The 20903-nt window shown below is 43.0% G+C and overlaps 1 protein-coding gene across 1 annotated transcript in view; it reads left to right on the forward strand.

Moving 5' to 3' along the window:
• Positions 1-14421: 14421 nt before the first annotated feature.
• The window catches only part of PRPSAP1 (phosphoribosyl pyrophosphate synthetase associated protein 1), a 39182-nt gene continuing 32700 nt past the window's right edge, over positions 14422-20903 (forward strand). Inside the window, exon 1 of the mRNA XM_043962496.1 lies at positions 14422-14885. Within this exon, the coding sequence (XP_043818431.1) occupies positions 14716-14885 (170 nt within the window). The 5' untranslated portion in view covers positions 14422-14715. The remainder of the gene's footprint in view (positions 14886-20903) is intronic.

A 20903-nucleotide genomic window follows, 5' to 3' on the forward strand; every position in this document is an offset into this window, starting at 1 on the left:
TGTGACTCAAACGGGAAGTTGAGTCAGGCGGGAGAGGGAGAAAGGAAACCCAGAAGGGAGGTTCCCACCCCCCAGTTTTATGTGCTAAGAGGAAAGAGGAAAATCCCACGTCCCTACAACGTTCGGGCGCCAGATGATATAGTGGGAAATGGGGTACGGGTTGGGGTTGGGGTTCTTGGGAATTCCTCTTTAAAGAATTACACCCTCTTGCACACAAAACATAGTTAGAACAAGGTGATAGTTTATTTAGGAGCAAGGGAAGGGAAGGGTGGGGGGAGGGAAACCATGAAAGAAATCCTTAGACTTTCCATGGGGAGATTTGGCATAAAGCACATGGCTCAGAGGTACCAAATCTCCTCGAACAGGAGACCGGAAGGTACTTTTATAGAGGACTGATGGGGGTGGACCATCTGCCCATGAAAAGTTCCTTTAGTGAGAGAGGACCATCCCCCACTGGTGGTAGCTGGGGGAATTGGGTGAGCAGTGGAGGACCATCCCCCACTGGTAGTGACTAAAGGAATTGGGTGAGGGGTGGCTACGGATCCCTCTTCAGGACACAAAGGCCGAAGCCACACCCAAACTTATCTCCCCAGGATAAGGGAGACCGGAATGAAGGGTAGGAATCCCAAGCTAGCTCAGTCCGATTTGGTTCCTCTAGGCCTTATCCGTCCTCTGGTTTAGTTTCTCAAGGAGAAGATTCCTCGGTGTGCCCCAGAGAAATTCTGGGGTGCTCTGCGCCCCATGACATATAGAACAAAATGTTATGGGGAAGATTGATGGGAAAATTGGTATAGAAGTTCTTAGGAATCCCTCTTTGAAGAATTGCACCCTCTTGCATACAAATCCAATTGGAGTGAAATAATGGTTTATTGGGGGGGGGGGGAGCCAGGAGAGGTCCCTGATCTTCTCCTCATGAGGAGAGAGCATGGTGAGGAGGCATGGCTCTCTGGGATGCCTTTCTCTCTGAGTGGAAGATGAGCAGGTAATTTTTTTTGTAGATGGTGGTGGTCTAGTGGGGTCATCATCTGACTGTGAAGGGTTCGCTTGTTGGGGGAGGACGATCCCCCACTGGTGGTGGCTGAGGGAGGTTGGGTGAGGGGCAGCTCCAGATCTCTCAAGCCACCTCTCTCCCCCTCACACCACAAAGACTGCAGCCACATCTAATCTTATTTCCAGGTGGAGCGGGGGAGAGTGGAGTGAAGAGTGTTGGTCTTGGAATTAACTCAGTCAGGATCTGGTGCAGCTTATTTCTTTGGGTGTGTCTGTCCTTTGGTTTGGTTTCTCGGGGAGAGAAACTTTTGATTTGCCCCAGGGAACTTCTGGAGTACACTAGATCCATTCAAAACAAAACAAAACAAAAAAACATGCAACTGAATTGAAAATTGATGGGTTTTGTTTCTTATAAGGTATACATTGGTAAACAATGGTATGTAAATGAACCTTTTACAAAAGAAACAATAGAAACTTCTCAAGAGTTAAGTATAGATGCTACTTAACTCTAAATAGAAACTACTTAATGTAGGTAGACCTTTTTACATAATAACATAAAGTCCAGGGAGTAAGGTGGGGAAACATTGGGAGGGGATAGTTTGCTTGGGGGATGGTAGGGGAGATCCATAAGTCTATCAAGAGTCTAGAATTAAAATAAATAAACAAACAAACAAATAAATAAGGGGAAGCTGTGGATAAAGCACCGTCCCTGGAGTCCAGAGGACCTGAGTTCAGATACTTGATACTTACTAGTTGTGTGACCCTGGGCAAGTCACCCTCATTGCCCCACAGAAAAAAACAAACAAGAGTCTGGGATTGACAAAGATCATCAGTCCCAGGCAATTCACCTCTCTGGGTAGGAGGACTGGGTAGGGAATCAGTAAGTTCTCAGTAAATTTGTAGTTATCAGAAGATATGAGCAGAATGCAAGTGTGTAAGATTTTGCTGTTTTTAATCTAATGGTGTTGATATGGGGGGAAATGGGGTATGGGTTTGGGTTAGGGGTTGGGGTTCTTAGGAATTCCTCTTTAAAGAATTACACCCTCTTGCACACAAAAGCAGTTAGAATAAGATGGTAGTTTATTTAGGGACAAGGGAAAGGAAGGGTGGGGGGAGGGAAACCATGAAAGAAATCCTTGGACTTCTCATGAGGAGATAGGCACAAAGCACATGGCTCAGAGGTACCAGTCTCCTTGAGCAGGAGACCGGCAGGTACTTTTATAGGGGGCTGATGGGGGTGGACCATCTGCCTGTGGAAAGTTCCTTTAGTGAGGGAGGACCATCCCCCACTGGTGGTGGCTAGAGGAGTTGGGTGAGGGGTGGCTATGGATCTCTCAAACCATCTCTCTCTTCAGGACACAAAGGCCGCAGCCACACCCAAACTTATCTCCCCAGGGGTAAAGGAGACCAGAATGAAGGGTGGAGATCTGAAGCTAGCTCAGTCTGATTTGGTTCCCCTTATCTCTCTAGGTGTATCTGTCCTCTGGTTTAATTTCTCAAGGAGAGGATTCTTCAATGTGCCCCAGAAAACTTCTGGGGGACTTTGGGCCCACAACAGTGTGATTATGTTTTAGGAAAAAGGAGAGAGAGATTTAGCATGTTAAGAGCATTTTATCTCATGAAGGTTTGGTGAATATTCCTTTTTTTTTCCATATCTTGTTTTGGTTTTTTTGGGGGGGCAGGGCAGTGAGGGTTAAGTGACTTGCCCAGGGTCACACAGCTGGTAAGTGTCAAGTGTCTGAGGCCAGATTTGAACTCAGGGCCTTCTGAATCCAAGGCTGGTGCTTTATCCACTGCACCACCTAGCTGCCCCCCCCCCCCCCCCGTTTTTAACATTAGGACAAATTTTAAGCTGTTTCTTAAAAATATATATAAATATTTTTTTCAGGATATAATGTATGCGTGTTCAATTGACACTAGCATGATTTAGAAGGCCTGCTATCTTATTTGTAAGCTAATTTGTTGCAAAGATAATTTGATATTGATAAAGCTACTGTAATTTGTAAGATTTTATTAATTGATGGAAAAAGCTTTTCTGAGACCCTAAATATCTGAATATTTGAGTTTCATTTTTAGACCTGGTGTGTCCTTGTAACTTCATGGCATAATCAATTGGTTATTAACATACATTGGTAACTCATGAATTGTCTTATATCACTTTAATACCTTCCTATGATTATTATTTGGAATTAGAACATGTATAGGAACACATGTAGGGTAGTTGAGTCGTCTCAAAGATTTAAAGGAATTCTGAGGGGAGTACCCTCTGTGGTTGAGTGGGACATCTGAGTCTGTTCCCAGTATGCAATTTGGGATTGTTTATTATTGAGCATCTCAAGACAGATTCGTTTGTGTAGTATTAACTCAGGGATGAAAAGCATAAATTTAACATGGGTACAAGCATAAGTTAATGCTTGCTACATAGGATATATGATCTTGAGAAGTGAGTTCACTTTTAGTGCTGATTGTTGGAACTTGCTATTTAATATTAACTGAGTCTGACTCCAGTTATGACCCATGATACCAGAAACCCTATGGGATTTTTACATGTATGTACTGCCGGTGGAGTACTCTTGGGAAAGGCTGGGAGATCCACTTTTTGGCAAATGCTGAGGTAGGCATCTCCTGATTCAATTTCCCCAAATATTGCACACTCTCCCACCTGGCTGATTTTAAGTCTGGCACACTATAGTGACTGTTTGCAGAACTTCTGCCTGGAGTGAACATATGGAGTTTGGGGAAATATTGTTCCCTGAGAGCATTCCCTCTCTTCTTTTATGGCAAATTCCTATGATCATGTTACTTGATTAGCATGAACACAATATTGTCTCTTCATCCCTAGGTTAATACTGTAATATCTGGGTGAGATGCAGGTATATGATTCAAACTATTTGGCTTAGAAATTCTAGTCCCTTTCAGATTCTAAACTACTAGAATATATAAGCATTTAGCTTTGTCATCTGTCTGTTATTAGTTATGCATTTGTTTGTTTGTTTGGTTTTTGTTTTTTTAGTGAGGCAATTTTTTTCTTTTTTTTTCAGGGTAATGAGGGTTAAGTGACTTGTCCAGAGTCACACAGCTAGTAAGTGTTAAATGTCTGAGGCTGGATTTTAACTCAGGTCCTCTTGAATTCAGGGCCGGTGCTCTATCCACTGTGCCACCTAGCTGCCCCCTATTAGTTATACATTTTAAAACTGAATCAGGAACATCTCAAGTTTGTTTCAAGAAAAGTAGAGGAGGGTAACTTAGAATGTTTTGTTACACCTAATGAAAAGTCAATTCTATTTAAGGTTATTATAATGTGGAAATAACACCCGCTTGTAGAGCATTCCTATAATACAAACATAGTTTATTATGGACAACTTATTTGATATGCACTGTTTTGGAATTACTTGCATAAGTGCCATCCTAAGTCTTTTACTACAATTGAAGTTAACTTGGTAACTTTTATGTAAGTTCATTTGTGGTCATTTTCTTATAAAGGTATTCTTTATAAGCTAAATTTTTTCTGAGGATTAGGTCTTAAATAATTGAGTAAGAATTTTTGAAGAAATAAGGTCAAATTGATATGTATCCAATTTGGAAAGATTTAAGGTTCTGCTTTCTGTGGTATTCTGAAACATTTAAGTTATAGCCTGCAGGTATCATGGTAGTGGTAACCCATTGGCCTGTTGTGAATAATGTTTGTTAAAGATAGAATTGGATGAAGCTGTTTTGTTTTTTGTTTGTATGTTTGTTTTGCAGGGCAATGAGGGTTAAGTGACTTGCCCAGGGTCACACAGCTAGTAAGTATCAAGTGTCTGAGGCCGGATTTGAACTCAGGTCCTCCTGAATTCAGGGTTGGTGCTCTATCCACTGCGCCACCTAGCTGCCCCAAATTGGATGAAACTGTAAACAATGGGGGGGGGCACTCATGTTCAGATAAACTATGGGACCTTGATTTTGGTATTCATCTTACATTTTACTGAATGGAATAGTAATTGGGGGAGTAGAATTTGAGAGACTGTACCAAATTGTATTGAGATTTGTATTGTATTGAGATTTTAATAGGGACATTTGAGGAGTCTCTACATGCAATTTGTTTTGTTTTGTTTTTTCTTTTTTTTTTCAGGGCAATGAGGGTTAAGTGACTTGCCCAGGGTCACAGAGCTAGTAAGTATCAAGTATCTGAGGCTGCATTTGAACTCAGGTCCTCCTGAATCCAGGGCTGGTGCTTTATCCACTGTGCCACCTAGCTGCCCCCTCTACACGCAATTTGAAACTTGAGAAGTAAATCTACTGGAGAAATGTCCTGGAGACAAGATGTATTCCAGACTGCCCCAAGAAAAGTAGTTCCAGTGACCAGACTGTTATATGGGACATCTGAGATCCACTATGAAATTGCTAACTGAATGGACACTGGGAGTGTGTTAGTTACTGAAATTACAAAGAGACTTGATATTAGTTAATGCTGACTGACCATTGCTAGTCATTGAGAATTGTTCCTTCTGTTATATCTGGGGGTTGTTATAGAATTTTCTTTTTTTCTTTTTCTTTTTTTTTTTTGGTGAGGCAATTGGGTTTAAATGACTTGCCAAGGGTCACACAGCTAGTAAGTGTTAAGTATCTGAGGCCGGATTTGAACCCAGGTCCTCCTGACTCCAGGGCTGGTACTCTATCCATGTTGCCACCTAGCTGCCCCTAGAATTTTCCAAGGAACAAAACCAGTCCTGAGGGGATGCTGTACAGGGTATTTCTGAACAATTGGCTGTAACTGGCAAAATGACTTGGGAAAATAGGATGGGCCTTGATAATATGTTAGCAGAAAACTCAGGGTTAATACTACCTGGATGGGATGGATGGAATCCTGGTTTGGGAAATGGAAAGGTTTTGCTGCCTCTATTCCTCACCACTCTTGTCATAGTGGCAGGGGTTTTAACAGTGATAGGATGCTATATTATCCCTTTCCTTCCAGGGCTAATTCAGAGACAGAGGATGTATTCAATACATGGAATGAGAGGAGCTCAATAGTCAAAAATAAAGAAGAGGAATTGTGAGGAATGAGGATTGGTCTCCTCTCAATCCAGACTTTTTTAAGGAAAAAGGTCTCCTCCTCCCCTCCTCTCCAAACAAAATCATATGGTTCAGGGAAACCCTGGGCTGGTTGCAATTAGGTCTGCTCCTGAGCTATGTCCATATAAGGGAGAAATTGAAGAATTGTCCCTGTATCATCACCTCCCCCATTAGCTAAGAAATATTGTGTTCTGATTAGCTATTTTTTGTGTGTCACTTGTAACCCTTGAGTAATCAGACCAATGATGAAAAAGGGGAGGGTCCATTCACGTTAGGGACTAGGGGATAAAATGGGCCTGTGAGCCTCCATTTTTGGTCACACACTGGGTGGCCCATTCTCACAAGAATGACAATAAATGAGCCTTTTGACACATCACCAACGCTGAGTTCCAGAAAATTATTGTTGGAGTAATTTTCCTCACAGGAAGCAAAAAAGGTGATTAACAGAAAAAACCTAAGACCCAATCTGATTTAGATCTGAGCTTTAAGAGGGATTCAGACCCCAGTTAATGGATAACCTAAGACCTTGGGCCCTCATCAAAGACAGGGCCTAGATTCTTGTTAACTGGTACCTTCAGGTCTGGCTTCTATTAATTATCCCCATTAATCAACACACACACACACACACACACACACACACCAAAAACAAAAAGAAACAGGTCATGGAGACCCTATCTACAACAAAAACATAGGGACAATCTGACCTTGGCAAATTGAGGTAACATGTGCAGAAAAGGCCAAATTTGTCCCCAGATTCACCTTATAACATGTAAACCTCAAAAAAAACACCTCCACGGAAAAAGGTACCTGCCTTGGGGGTTGGCTTGGGACTCCAGGAAGTCCAAATTAGGAGAAGTCTTCCTCTGTACCTCCCTAAAATGGAGATTTTTATAATGAGACTGATAATCAGTTTATCCATACTATAAATATAATCGTCTTTTCTTTCCCTATTTGAGAGACACCTCCATGATACTCTCCCTGTGGTCACTCACAGTATTGCAATAAAACTTAGGAAACTTGAGTCACTGAGTCTTGCAATTCTTTTGGGATGTCTCATGATCCATCTGATTAATTAATTTGCCGTCCCACATCACTTCCTTTGCTGTGAGCCACTGTCTTAAAGACTTCCCAGGAACTTTGGACCCTTTGAAACACACAAAATCATTGCCAATCCTGGTAATCTGCCATGGGATACTTATTTGCCCCAAATCAAGAAAGAACAAATGTCAAAGTAGCAGAGCTAGTCATATGCTCATAGTTTCACGGAGGATAGGCAGGAGAAAGGGCTGCTAATCCCACCTGACTCTCAGAATCACTTGAAAATAGTCTACCTGCTTCTGGTCCATAGCCCCCAAAAAAGAGAACTACAAAATCCCAATAGCTAGCTTTTATAAAAACTCATTAGGGGCAGCTAGATGGCGCAGTGAATAGAGCACCGGCCCTGGAGTCAGGAGTACCTGAGTTCAAATTCGGCCTCAGACACTTAACACACACTTACTAGCTGTGTGACCCTGGGCAAGTCACTTAACCCCAATTGCCTCACTAAAAAAAATTTAAAAATTAAAAAAAACCAACTCATTAGTTCTGGGGACAGCTAGGTGGCACATTGGATAAAGCACTGGCCCTGGATTCAGGAGGACCTGAGTTCAAATTGGGCCTCAGACACTTGACACTTACTGGTGTGACCCTGGGCAAGTCACTTATCCCTCACTGCCCTGCAATAAAACAAAATAAAACAAAACAAAAAATAAATAAGAACTCATTAGTTCTTCTACCTTAAAAGTCTATTAAGGGACTTTTCATCATCACATATTGCAAACCCCTGTGCACAGTGGAAAGTATATTCACCCCTCCCCCCAAACTCTTAACTGGAAATAGGCAAGGAATATATGCAGGTATTCATGGGAAAGGCCCTGAAAGACTAGTTCCCTCATAATATGGAGGGTTTGGAATGTTATTAAAAAGGTGAAATGAGTGAAGATTACAAGGCACATTGAACAGATGTTTTTCCATTTTTCTGTTTACAGATGGCAAGGTTTCTCATGAGAAAGAAATTTTTCTCATCCCATAGTCTTTTTCAATAGCATTAAACTCTCTATAGGATTAGCATTTTGATTCCATAGAGGATTAGCAAAGGATTAGCATTTTGATTCCATAGAGTAGCCAAGGGGCAAATTAAGGCATTAATATTCATCATTGTTCTCCTTTTTTTGAAGAGGACTCCTGACATCAGGGGGGGGATGGCTTCACTTGTGATGACTAGTGTGTGAATTGGATTTAAATGAAGCAGAGTTGTGCAAAATCATCAGCCTCATTCTGCCAGTCATCAAAGTCTAGTGATAAGATAAAAGTCAATATTCCATATAACACAATTTATTCAGTCATTCCCCAATTGATGAGAACCTTTTCCCTCTTAGATTATAGTTCTTTTTATTTCATTTCAATCCCTCACCCCCACCCCTCATTTAAGGATTAGGAAAGTTTTTTATTTTGAGGTTATCCCTTCCCTTCTATTATTCTCCTTCACCCCCTCCTCCCTCTCTGGCAAAGGCAAAAGGAAGGATATACTAGAATATATGACCACTTGTTTGCCTGTTGTTTTATGTATTTCTGATGTGGGATGGAATTTGGGGTCAAATTGATCGTGAGTTGTCCCAAAAGAATTATAAGACTCAGTGACTCAGTTTCCCAAGTTTTATTGCAATACTGTGGGTGACCACAGGGAGAGAACCATAAAAGTGGAAAGGTATCTCTCGGATAGCGAAAGAAAAAGACAGTTATATTTATAGTATGGATAAATTGATTATCAGTTTCATTATAATAATCACCTTAGGGAGGTACAGGGGAGGGCTTATCCTAATTTGGAGTTCCTGGGGTCCTAAGTCAACCCCCAAGGCAGGTACCTTTTTCTGTGGAGGTATGTTTTGGGGGTTTACACATAATAAGGTGAATCTGGGGACAAATTTGGCCTTTTCTACACATCTCTTTCCGGTTCCCATGACTAGTTTCAAAACATCTTCATTTTTCATTAGAATTTCTAGACCCTGTCTTGTGTCTCATTGTTATATGACCTGCCCGTTATGGGTACTGATTACTGTGGGTACTGATGTAGGAGGTAAAAAAAAAGGTTAACATGGGACAGCTAGGTGGCGCAGTGGATAGAGCACTGGCCCTGGAGTCAGGAGTACCTGAGTTCAAATCTGGCCTCAGACACTTAACACTTACTAGCTGTGTGACCCTGGGCAAGTCACTTAACCCCAATTGCCTCACTTAAAAAAAAAAAAAGGTTAACAGAAAAAAACATAAGACCCAAGTTTTAATTCAAATATTAGCTCCAAAAGGGAGTTAGACCCCAGTTAATGGATTTAACTTACAAGTCAGGATGCTAGGTTTTCTTACCCACAGAAATCAGTGCCCATAACAGAACAGAGGGAGCTAGGCCGTGAAGCCCTGAATCTATAACAATAAAGGAATTGACAGACTATAGAAACTTAGACTAGAAATAAATGAAAAATGAAGATATTTTGAAACTAGCCAACTTTCTCTAAGTGCCCAAATAAAAGACCACTTTATTCTAATTGGATTGTGCAGGAGAGTTGTAATTCTTTAAAGAGGATTACCTAAGAATCCCTACACCACCTATTTCCCCCATGGACAGTAATGGCAGTTGTTTTTATATTATCATTTGCTTAATATAGCAGTAAAGAAGGGAATAGGTTTTCTGAGACATAAATGGTGAGTAAGGAAGCCTGAAAAGCAGCACAGTAGAGTTCTTGGTGCTTTGTTTTTGCTACTGAAAGGGAAGGTTGATTGTAATCTACATCAACACAATTTAGAAGTGTCTAAAACAATATGGTTTCAGGCAGCTAGGTGGTACAGTGAATAGAGCGCCGGCCCTGGATTCAGGAGGACCTGAGTTTAAATCCAGGATCAGACACTTGATACTTCCTGTGAGGGGAAAAAAATCCTCTTCTCAATAATTCTCAGGAACTCAGCAGCAATGTGACAAAGGCTCTTTTATTTCCTTCTCATGAGAAGGAGGCACCCTAGTGTGCAGCTAATGGCTGCAAAGAAAGGGGGCTCACAGGCCCTGTTTTATACCCTAGTCCCTAACGCAAATGGACCCTCCCCCTTTTCATCATTGGTCTGATTACTCAATCTACACGCAAAAACTAGCTAACTGGAAGGCAGTATTCCCACCCCTCTTCCTTGTCTGGACACAACTCCAGAGTGAACCTTATAGAGACTAGGGCTCCTTGAACCATGTGATTTTGTTAGCCTGAGGGGGAGGAGGGGATCTGAGACCTTTGTCCTACAAACAGGTCTGGAGGAGTATGGTTGAATGTTATATCCTTATTGGGAGGAGACAACTACCCATTTTCTCATACTTACTAGCTGTGTGACCCTGAGCAAGTTACTTAACCCTCATTGCCCTGCAAGAAAAAGAAGCAGTCATCAAAAACCATTTGGTATTGATTAAAAAAAAATAGGAAGCTAGATCAGTGGAACAGATCAGACAAGAGAGATTCAGAAACAATAGAACTCAATTATCCAGTACTTGATAAAGTAGAAAATAGAAATTACCTAGGAAAACTCTTTTCCTGACAAAAACTACTGGAAAAACTTGAAAGCAGTCTGGTAGAAATAAGATTTAGACCAACACCTTATGCCATATTCCATAATACATTAATAATAAAGAATATATTATTTTTTAAATTGGGAGGGCAGCTAAATGGCATAGTGGATAAAGCACTGGCCCTGGATTCAGGAATACCTGAGTTCATATCTGTCCTCAGACACTTGGCACTTACTAGCTGTGTGACCCTGGGCAAGTCACTTAACCCTCATTGCCCCCCCCCTCCCAAATTGGGGCATATGGATTGCTAAGGGAGGACTAGCACCTCTGGTGCTACTCATTATAGTATTCTCCACCTTGGGGAGGTACAGGGAAGACAACCTCCAAGGTGGGTACCTTTTTCCCTAGAGGTGTTTTTTGGGGGTTTACATATCATATGGTGAACCTAAGGACACATTTGGTCTTTTCTGCACATGTTCCTAAAGACATGCTTAAATTTGTCAGACCCAGAGGGTCTCTTTGTTGATGGTATCTCTTTACTTAAGATCTGGTTTCTAGGTGTCCTGTCATCTAGGAATATTAATGGCTATTAATGGTTAATGGTCTCTAGTTACTTCCTCGTGATGGTGAGGGTTGATAGGGACAATCCCACTTGGTTACTATAAGGACACAAACCTTAGTTTCTCTGTTAGCCCTCATGTGGAATGGAATTTAGGGTCAAATTGATTGTGAGTCTTCCCAAAAGAATTACAAGACTCAGTGACTCAGTTTCCCAAGTTTTATTGCAATACTGTGGGTGACCACAGGGAGAGAACCAGAATAGTGGAAAAGTATGATATAGTGGAAAAATGGGGTATGGTTTGGGGTTCTTGGGAATTCCTCTTTAAAGAATTACACCCTCTTGCACACAAAACTTAGTTGGAATAAGGTGATAGTTTATTTAGGGCCAAGGGAAGGGAAGGGTGGGGGGAGGGAAACCATGAAAGAAATCCTTGGACTTTTCATGGGGAGATTTGGCATAAAGCACATGGCTCAGAGGTACCAAATCTCCTCGAACAGGAGACTGGAAGGTACTTTTATAGAGGCCTGATGGGGGTGGACCATCTGCCTGTGGAAAGTTCCTTTAGTGAAGGTGGACCATCCCCCACTGGTGGTAGCTGGGGGAATTGGGTGAGGAGTGGAGGACCATCCCCCACTGGTAGTGACTAGAGGAATTGGGTGAGGGGTGGCTACGGATCCCTCTTCAGGACACAAAGGCCGCAGCCACACCCAAATTTATCTCCCCAGGGTAAGGGAGACCAGAATGAAGGGTAGGAATCCCAAGCTAGCTCAGTCCGATTTGGTTCAGCTTATCTCTCTAGGCGTTATCTGTCCTCTGGTTTAGTTTCTCAAGGAGAAGATTCCTTGGTGTGCCCCAGAGAACTTCTGGGGTGCTCTGCACCCCATGACAGGTATCTCTCAAATAAGGAAAGGAAAGACATTTATAGTCTGGATAAATTGATTATCAGTCTCATTATAATAATCTCCACCTTGGGGAGGTACAGGGGAGGGCCTATCTCATTATAATATTCTCCTCCTAGGGGTGTTACAAGGGAGGGCTTATCCTAATTTGGAGTTCCTGGGGTCCTAAACCAACCCCCGAGGTGGGTACCTTTGTCAGTGGAGGTGTGTTTTTGGGGTTTACACATCATAAGGTGAATCTGGGGATAAATTTGGCCTTTTCTGCGCATGTCTCTTTCTGATTCCCATGGCTAGTTTCAAAATATAATCATTTTTCTTTAGAATTTCTATAGCCTTGTCATTTTAGTCTAAGGTCATCATGGCCTCTGTTCCCGTTATGGACACTGATTTCTGTGGGTACAAGAACCTAGTATAAGTTATCCATTAATTGGGGTCTGACTCCATTTTAGAGCTAATATCTGAATGGGTCTTGGGTTTTTCTATTAACCCTTTTTTGCCTCCTACATCCGTTATTACCTCTTATTGTCCAGGCTACAGCTCACTGAGCAGCCACTAGTAAAGTACTGAGATTTCCTCACACTGCCTCATGCCTCCCCAAGAAGGGCAGGGTCCCAGCATGTGTCCTTGCTTGTAAGCCATTTTCCTCACTTTGAAAATTAAACTTCTCTTTGATGCCTGACTCCCCTGTCTCTAGCCTGCTCTGTTCTGCTCCAGCCCTTCACAGGTTAGAGGCAGGTTTTGTACTGTTGCCACCTCTAATCCACCATCTTTATACAGAATATATTCAAAATAAATGTAAGGTGGTTTGGGGTGGGGGTGCCCTAGTAGCTGTGGAGATCAGAAAGGGCTTCATGAGGAAGGTGGCACTTAAGGTGAATTTTGAAGGTGAAGGTGGTAAGAGTTGGAGTCAGTCAGTCAATAAACATTTATTAATAACTTTCTATGTGCCAGGTAGTATGCTAAGCACTGAGATAGAAAAGAGGTCCCTGCCCTCCCAAGAGCTCACAATCTAATGAGGGACATAAACAAATGTGTACAAACAAGCTAACTAGGAAGTAAATAAGAGGGGGAAGACACTAGAGTAAAGAGGGGTTGAGAAAGGCTTCCTCTAGAAGAATGGAGTTTCAGGTGAGGAGAGAAGTATATTGCAGTCATGAGAGATGAGCATGGCAAAAAAGTGCAATGAATTTGGGGTCAGAAGACTTGGATTCAATTCTCTGGTCCAATACTGGCAAGCTGTGTGACCTAAGGGCAAATCATTTCAATTTTCTGTGTCAGTTTCGTAATCTGTGGAGTTGGGACAATATTTAGCTGTTATGATGAAATCAGTTTCTAAACCTCAACGGGCTTTTTAAACCTAAGTTTTAATTTTGCTTGTGAAAGAACAGCCCCGAGGGAACTCTTGGACTGGCTTTAAAGGAGTGGAAAACCAAGTCGAGGGGTTGTGTTGGTATGGACTTGTGTCACCTGGAGTCCACACTTTTGTAATCTTTTTGCAAATCACTTAACCTCCTGGGGCCCCAATTTCCTCATCTATTAAATAGGGGTTGGGCTTGGTTACAACTGCAGAAGTATGTTGGAGCCAGCTCAAAGTGGAGGCTAATGTTAAATTTCCAGGGTGAGCATTTGAACCTCGGGAATCAGGAAATGCTATAAATCGGGGCTTGATTTATTATTTTGCTGATTGGATGGAGAAAATATTAATGATGCAGATTAAACTTAAAAGTGCATACATTTCCTCCCTCCTCCCCAGCCGGATGTTACACATTTACCAGCATACCTCTGCTCTAAGGTCCCCTGGAACTCTAAATGTATGTTCCTATGAACATATGACAACACTTATGTTAGTGTAGGATTGGAACTTCAGCCTTCCCAGTGGCCTTTTGTCTATTAAAGCAGGTTCAACACGAACGATAGGATGCTCAGCCAATCAGCTTACCCCTTCTCCCCCCCCCCCGCAGAAATGCGCGTGCGCGGTAACCATAGCAGTATAAGGCTACCCCGTAGAACCAGTATCCTTTAGCCATAGATGCCCTGTCTTGAAGAAAGTTCCTGGATCTACTCTCCCTCCAGATACCTCTAAATAACTAGTGTCCCAAGCTAGACTCTAAGAACTTTAATCTTTTTGGAACTCGGCTCCTGCAGTTTTTTAAATACAATGCCCCTCGGCGTCGGCCATCTTGGATCCGGGCAGAAGCGTTAACCATGGGACCGCCCAGAATGGCGCCACCCGGGGCTGCGAGAAGGAAAGAGTCCTCCTGGTGGCCGGAAGTGGAAACGATAAGTTCCTTGCTATTTTCCATTGAGAAAGGGCCTCGGAAGGACAGTCGGAGGAGGAAACGGAGGCGAGGGAGGAAGACGCTCTAGCCAATCCTCTCAGATAACAAGATGGGGCGGAGCCTAGCTCCTTCCGAGTAGTCGGAACCTGCGGGGCAGACGGTTATTAGGGCCACGAAGGCTGCGGGGGAGGTCCGAGATTTGCTGGGGGGGTACGGACGAAGACCTCCGTCTCCTCCCTTCCTGTTCCGACCTCGCGCCCTTCCCTTCACTGCGTTAGTTCTTCGGGCGGATGCGGCCTCGGTCTCGGCCTCAGTAGTGCTTGCCGCCTCCCCGCGCAGTGTGCGCCGGGCCGGACGATGCCCAAGAAGTTGTTACTGGTGCCTCCGCTGTCCGTGTCCTCAACCTTTCGCGCCTTAAGAGCCCGACCTGCTGCCTTCCCAACCATGAACGCCGCCCGTACGGGATACCGGGTCTTCTCGGCCAACTCCACCGCCGCCTGCACCGAGCTGGCCAAGCGCATCACCGAGTAAGCGGGAGGGGGGGGTGCGCATGCGCGGCGACGGGGTGGCTAGGGCTGGTACAGGAAATCTGAAGAGGGGTTCGAATCTTGAGTGAGGTTTTTTTTTTCCCCTGGCTGTGGGCCTCAGTTTCCCCATCAGTAAAAGAGAGGGAAATACACTCACTAAAGGGTGTCAGAGATACTTTCCAGCTCTTAAGTTCTGTATTCCCGTTTTGCATTTGGGCCTGAGAGGGAGGAAGCAGGTTTGCACAAGGAGGAAGAACAGGAGCAAAGCCTTGGGTGTTTGTTTCTCCTTTAGGAGTGGTGAGGCTGGGCCGTTAATCAGTCTGGATGTAATTTTTCACACCAGAGCAAGAGGAAAAACCCGAGCACAGTGCTTGTCTTCCTACTTTGCACGGACTCCCCGCGGAGGGTCTGGCCTTGTGTCTTTATCAGTTTTGCGTTATGACCTTTGAGGAAAGACTCCCAGTGTTTCCTCCTTGGTAAAAAACAGGACTAAGAGGAAACGGGGATCAGGGTATCCCGTCGTTCCCTTTTCAGCGCTCTGTTGCTCCTTACAGACTCCCGATTAATAAATACCAACCTTCAGCCGTCTCTTCTCCTTAGAGGTGAGTGGGATTCGAATCAATCAAGCTGATCCTGATCCCAGTGACTGTGATTCCCAGACAGCTCTGCTATTTCCCTCATTTCTCAGTGTTATTACTCTAAATTTTCAGTGAGGCCAGTGCTCTCAAGCTTACGATTCAAGGAGTTAAAGCTGGTCTGTAACTTAAGTAATTTAATCAACCCGCTCCTTTTAAAGTTGAGGTAACTCGGGAGATAAGTTCTTTTATTCCTCTCTAATCCTCTGGGCAGTTAGGTGATGCAGTGGTTAGAACACTAACCCTGGAATTCATATCCAGTCTCAGACGCTTGCAAGGTATGTGACCTTGTGCAAGTTTCTTAACCCTTATTTGCCTCAGCTTCTAGTCTATATAATGGGGACACACTGGAGAAGGATGTGGCAAACTGTTATCTTTATCAAGAAAACCCCATGGACAAAAGCTTATGAGGTTACATAGTTAGATACAGCTGAACAACAACAAAATTTATTATCTATCCCTTTCCTCCCGAGGCTGTTTCAAATCTTTTCCCCTTCTCTAGTCTCCTCCACTACCACCTCCCACTAGTCTTCTGTTGAGGCCCTCACCATCATACTTGACCCCCCCCCCAAAAAAAAAGAGACTTTTAACATTTTTTTTTCTCTGCTCCTTATCTCACAAGCTGAGACTTTATCCCCTGTCATTTTCTTTGTAACTCCATTTTATCTCTGATAAAGAGATGGTCCTTCTTTTATCCAAGAATCCTTGATTTCACTCTTTTTCAAGCAGATTGCCCCTCCTAGCATCCTCTCTCTAATCTTCGATCTTTCTCTCTCTCTCTCTCTCTCTACTGGTTTCTTCCCTGCTGCTTAAAAACACACCTGAATCTTCCTTAGATACCACCATCTCTGCTGTCATCTCATCTGGTGTCTCCACTTTATCTCCTCACTCTCCCCTTAAACCCCTGCAGTCTTTCAACATCCTCACTCACCTGGGACTACTCTCCAAAGTTACCAGTTGCCTCTTGACCTTTTCTCAGTTAATGTCTTTGATCTCTGCAACATTTGAGGTCATTGACCACTTTCTTTTTTCTGTGTGCTCATATCTTTGGGGTTTTGTTAACACTACTCTCCTGATTCCCCTCCTCCCTCTCTGGCCAGTCCCAATTCTCCTTTGATGATTTGTCATCCATGTCACATTCCTTAATTGTGGGTGTGTATCAAGGCACTGTTGGGTGACCTCTCTCTAAATGTAGTCCCTCACTTGGTGATCTCATCAACTTCCAGCAGTTCTCTCCTGTCTGTGCCAGTGACTCCCAAGGCTATGTATCCCTCCTGAGTCTTTGTCCTTAGCTCAGTCACCTGTAACACACTGCCAGGACAGTTCCATCTGAATATCCCATAGGTACCTGAGTATCATGTAGCGTAGAATCAGACTCCTGTTTGATTTTTAAATCCTTTTACAACCTGGTCCCTTCTTGCTTTGCCGGTTTGTAAATCCAGCTTGTAATTGGCATTCAGGACACTATCTCCCATCTCTTGGCATTGGCATCCTCTATATGGACAGCACAAATTCCACCTTCTACACGAAGCCTTTCTTTATCCAACTCCATCTTAATACCTTCTCTCTCATAATCTTGTATTTCATTTTATGTTTGTTATGTAGTATACTTGTGTTCCACATTAAAAGTAAGCTCCTTAATGTCAGTGATTTCACTTTTTTTGGTATCCATCCCAGTGCATAGCCCTTTGCCTGGCACATACAAGCTTAATGCTTTTTGTTGGTTGATTGTTGAATTGAATTGGAATAGTTAATGATTTGCAGAACATCAGAACTATAAAAGGCACCTTAGAAATAATCTAGCTTGGTCCTTTCATTTTACAGAAAGGAAACTGAAGCTAATGTAAGTTCATTTATCTAGGTAGGTTCCAGCCCATGTCTTCAGACTCCCATTTAGTTCAACAAACATTTTGTTTAGCCTGTTACGTGAAGGACATTCCATTTAGGTGCTGGGCAATACAGAGGTGAATAAGATAAGCTCTTGCCTTCTTGGAAGACCTGTCTGTACAAAAATAGAGCATAAATGCTTAAAGAAGCACACACTTCTGAGGCAGTAAAGATAGTTTTTGCTTAATGCCATCATGGACTGCAGATTCTCTTAATTTTAGAACTGAAATGGACCTTAGAGCCTAATTTATTTGTTTTTTGTTTTGTTTTTGTGAGGCAGTTGGTGTTAAGTGACTTGCCCAGGGTCACACAGCTAGTGTCAAGTGTCTGAGGCCGCATTTGAACTCACGTCCTCCTGACTCCAGGGCTGGTGCTCTATCCACTGCACCACCTAACTGCCCCATTAGTGCCTAATAGTCTAGCTTTTATTTTACTTGATCAGGGAAGTACTGACTTCCCTGCTACTGACCCTTTCTGTCCTTTATTTTCTATTTCTTAAATTTTTCAAAATTAAATTTTATTTTCAAACAAAATCAGACTTCTCCCTTTTCCCAACCTGCCTAGAGAAAGCAAAATAAACAAAACCCCTATTATAAACAGGTCAAGCAAAATAAATTTTTGTATTGTCCATAGCTTTTAAAAAAAAGTCATAATCTGCACCTTGAATCCCAGCAACTCTGTCAGGAATTGGTCATCTTGTTTCATCATGAGCCCTTAAGAATTGTGATTGTTGTGGGGCAGCTGGGTGGCACAGTGGATAAAAGCACCTGCTTTGGATTCAGGAGGACCTGAGTTCAAATGCGGCTTTAGACACTTTACACTAGCTGTGTGACCCTGAGCAAGTCACTTAACCCTCATTGTCCCTCAAAAAAAATTTTTTTTAATAAAAAAAAAAGAATTGTGATTGTTAATTGTATTGGTCAGAATTGTTTTTTTTTTTTTTTAAGTGAGGCAATTGGGGTTAAGTGACTTGCCCAGGGTCACACAGCTAGTAAGTGTTAAGTGTCTGAGGCTGGATTTGAACTCAGGTCCTCCTGACTTCAGGGCCAGTGCTCTATCAACTGCGCCACCTAGCTGCCCCAGTATATTTTATTTTAATCAGCCAAGGTCTGCCTTTTCATTTTACCCTTTCCCCGCCATTGATAAGACAAAAATAAAAGTCATTACAAAACACATATAATCGATCAAAACAAATTTCCATATGGATCATGTCCAAAAAATATATTTGTCTTATTATGAATCCTTCTGTGAGAAATAATTCATTTCGACCCCCCCCTTCTCTATTCCAATGAGTACAGTGGTACCTCAGCAGTCATCAGCTTCAAAACTTATTGAATTCAGTATTCAGTGCATTTCCACAAGAAAAAAAATGCTTCAGCACTTGCATCTAGTCTCTCTGGACAAAACAAAGATCGACCCATTGGTCTTACAGTAGCTCGTGCTGAGTGCAGAATCCCGTATATTTTGCGTGTATTTTCTTTTTTTTTTTTTTTTGGTGTGTTCTTTCTTGTGCTTCCCCCCCCCCCCATCCCCCGCCCCCAATTTTTCCAGAACTGGGAAAATTCATGATCACAACACTAAATCCCAGGAATATAATCATCCCCTTCCTTCCCTCTTGGGCTTGGATTTGCTTCAGAACAGACCCTTTTCACTTTAGATGTTCATTGAATCACGGTGGGAAAATCAAGTTTACTCCATCGGCAGTTGGAGACAAAGACTTCTGAGTTGTCAGATGCTGTGGTTAAAAACTCTCCTCCAGCCCTGGAGTACTCTGGTATGGTGCTTCTCTTGCCTGAGGAGTGTGGAATTTCTGGGATTTGTGTTAGTGTCTTTTAGTGTGCTAGCAGTAACAAAACATTGGATTGAAAGTGGAGCCCAACTGGGCTCATGGAGAACTGATCCCAGAGGAAACAGGGTCTGCAGAGCCCAAACCGAGAACAGACTGGTAAGCTGGCATCAGGAGCAGAGGGGGCAGGATCCCCCATACTGCCCTGAAGGCCTGACTCCCCACCTGTCAAGTTGGGTGGGGTGGAGGAAGGGTCAGAAAACAAGTGGTCTAGCCACGGTAGAGGTTCCACTTTCCCTGAGAAGAAACAAGAGCCAACAGATAAAGCTTATGCTGCTGTCAGCCACCCAGGGGGCTTTCTGAAATCCTCCTCCTCCTCTGTATACAACCCCATGGCATCCCCAAGTTCCTGAAGGAAATGGATATCTGTACTTAAATCTGATTTGAGATACCTCTGCATATCCCATGATGAATGGTACTGGTGGCTACGGAGGTGTGATTGGGAGGGGAATGCAGGAGGGGATGAGAGGATGGAGAGGCAGAATTTGAGGGCCAGGGAAATGAAGCAACTAATTTTTTTAACAGTTGACTTGTTAGGCTTTTTCCTTCTTTATTTTTAAAAATATCAATGTATAAATTGCCAAGTAAAATGTGAAATTTCTAGGGTTCATAAATGGATTATTTCAATTTACATTACTCCTTATGAGAAAAATTTGTTCAGTACTCGTTTTTGCCATTCGTGGTGCCTTCTGGAACCAATTAATGGCAAGTAACAAAGTACCACTGTATTAATCAATTTGATATGATTCCATAGGGAAAGTGATTAGAAGTTCTGTATATTAGGCCTCAGACCTGTGAGCTGCAGACTGTAAGTTCATTTGCTTAATCAAAGGAAGCTAATTAGAGGCCTTCCACCCTTGTTTTTCCTTGTCATGGTGACCTAACCCAGTGTGGCAGAGATGACTCAATGACATGGAAAATCCTCCAACTTTTTTTTTTAGTGAGGCAATTGGGGTTAAGTGACTTGCCCAGGGTCACATGGCTAGTAAGTGTTAAGTGTCTGAGGCCAGATTTGAACTCAGTTACTCCTGACTCCAGGGCCGGTGCTCTATCCACTGCGCCATCTAGCTGCCCCCTTCCAACTTATTTTTGTACCTCCAGACCACTCTCTCATCCAACATGAGCAAGTGACCATATCATGATTATTTAGTGTAGGTGTCCCATTCTTTGGCCAACCTGAGGTGCCAGTCCCCCCTTACTCCCCTATCCCCGACACACCATTTTTAACTGCATCATTTTTGGCCCACAAAGCAAGATCTATTAACCAATGGGACTCTATATTATATAGCCTCTTTAGAATGTGTTCAGGTATCAAACCTGGTGTCAAAACATAAAGATAAGGCCCTGGAAGAAGGGGGCATCAGATCTTTTGGGGGGGGGGGCAATGAGGGTTAAGTGACTTGCCCCAAGGTCACACAGCTAGTTAAGTGTCAAGTGTCTAAGACCAGATTTGAACTCAGGTCCTCCTGAATCCAGGGCTGGTGCTTTATCCACTGCGATACCTACCTGCCTAGGGGACATCAAATCTTGAGGAAGATCTGGGGTCCACTTCATTAGAGGGGACCATGGACCCTTTAATAAAATGCCATTAGCTCAGAGCTCTGCCTCAATCTCCTTTTGTAGGTTGGACAATTTTAATCTCCACAGTCT

The sequence above is a fragment of the Dromiciops gliroides genome, chromosome 4, assembly GCF_019393635.1.
Source record: "Dromiciops gliroides isolate mDroGli1 chromosome 4, mDroGli1.pri, whole genome shotgun sequence".
NCBI classification, from domain to species: Eukaryota; Metazoa; Chordata; class Mammalia; order Microbiotheria; family Microbiotheriidae; genus Dromiciops; species Dromiciops gliroides.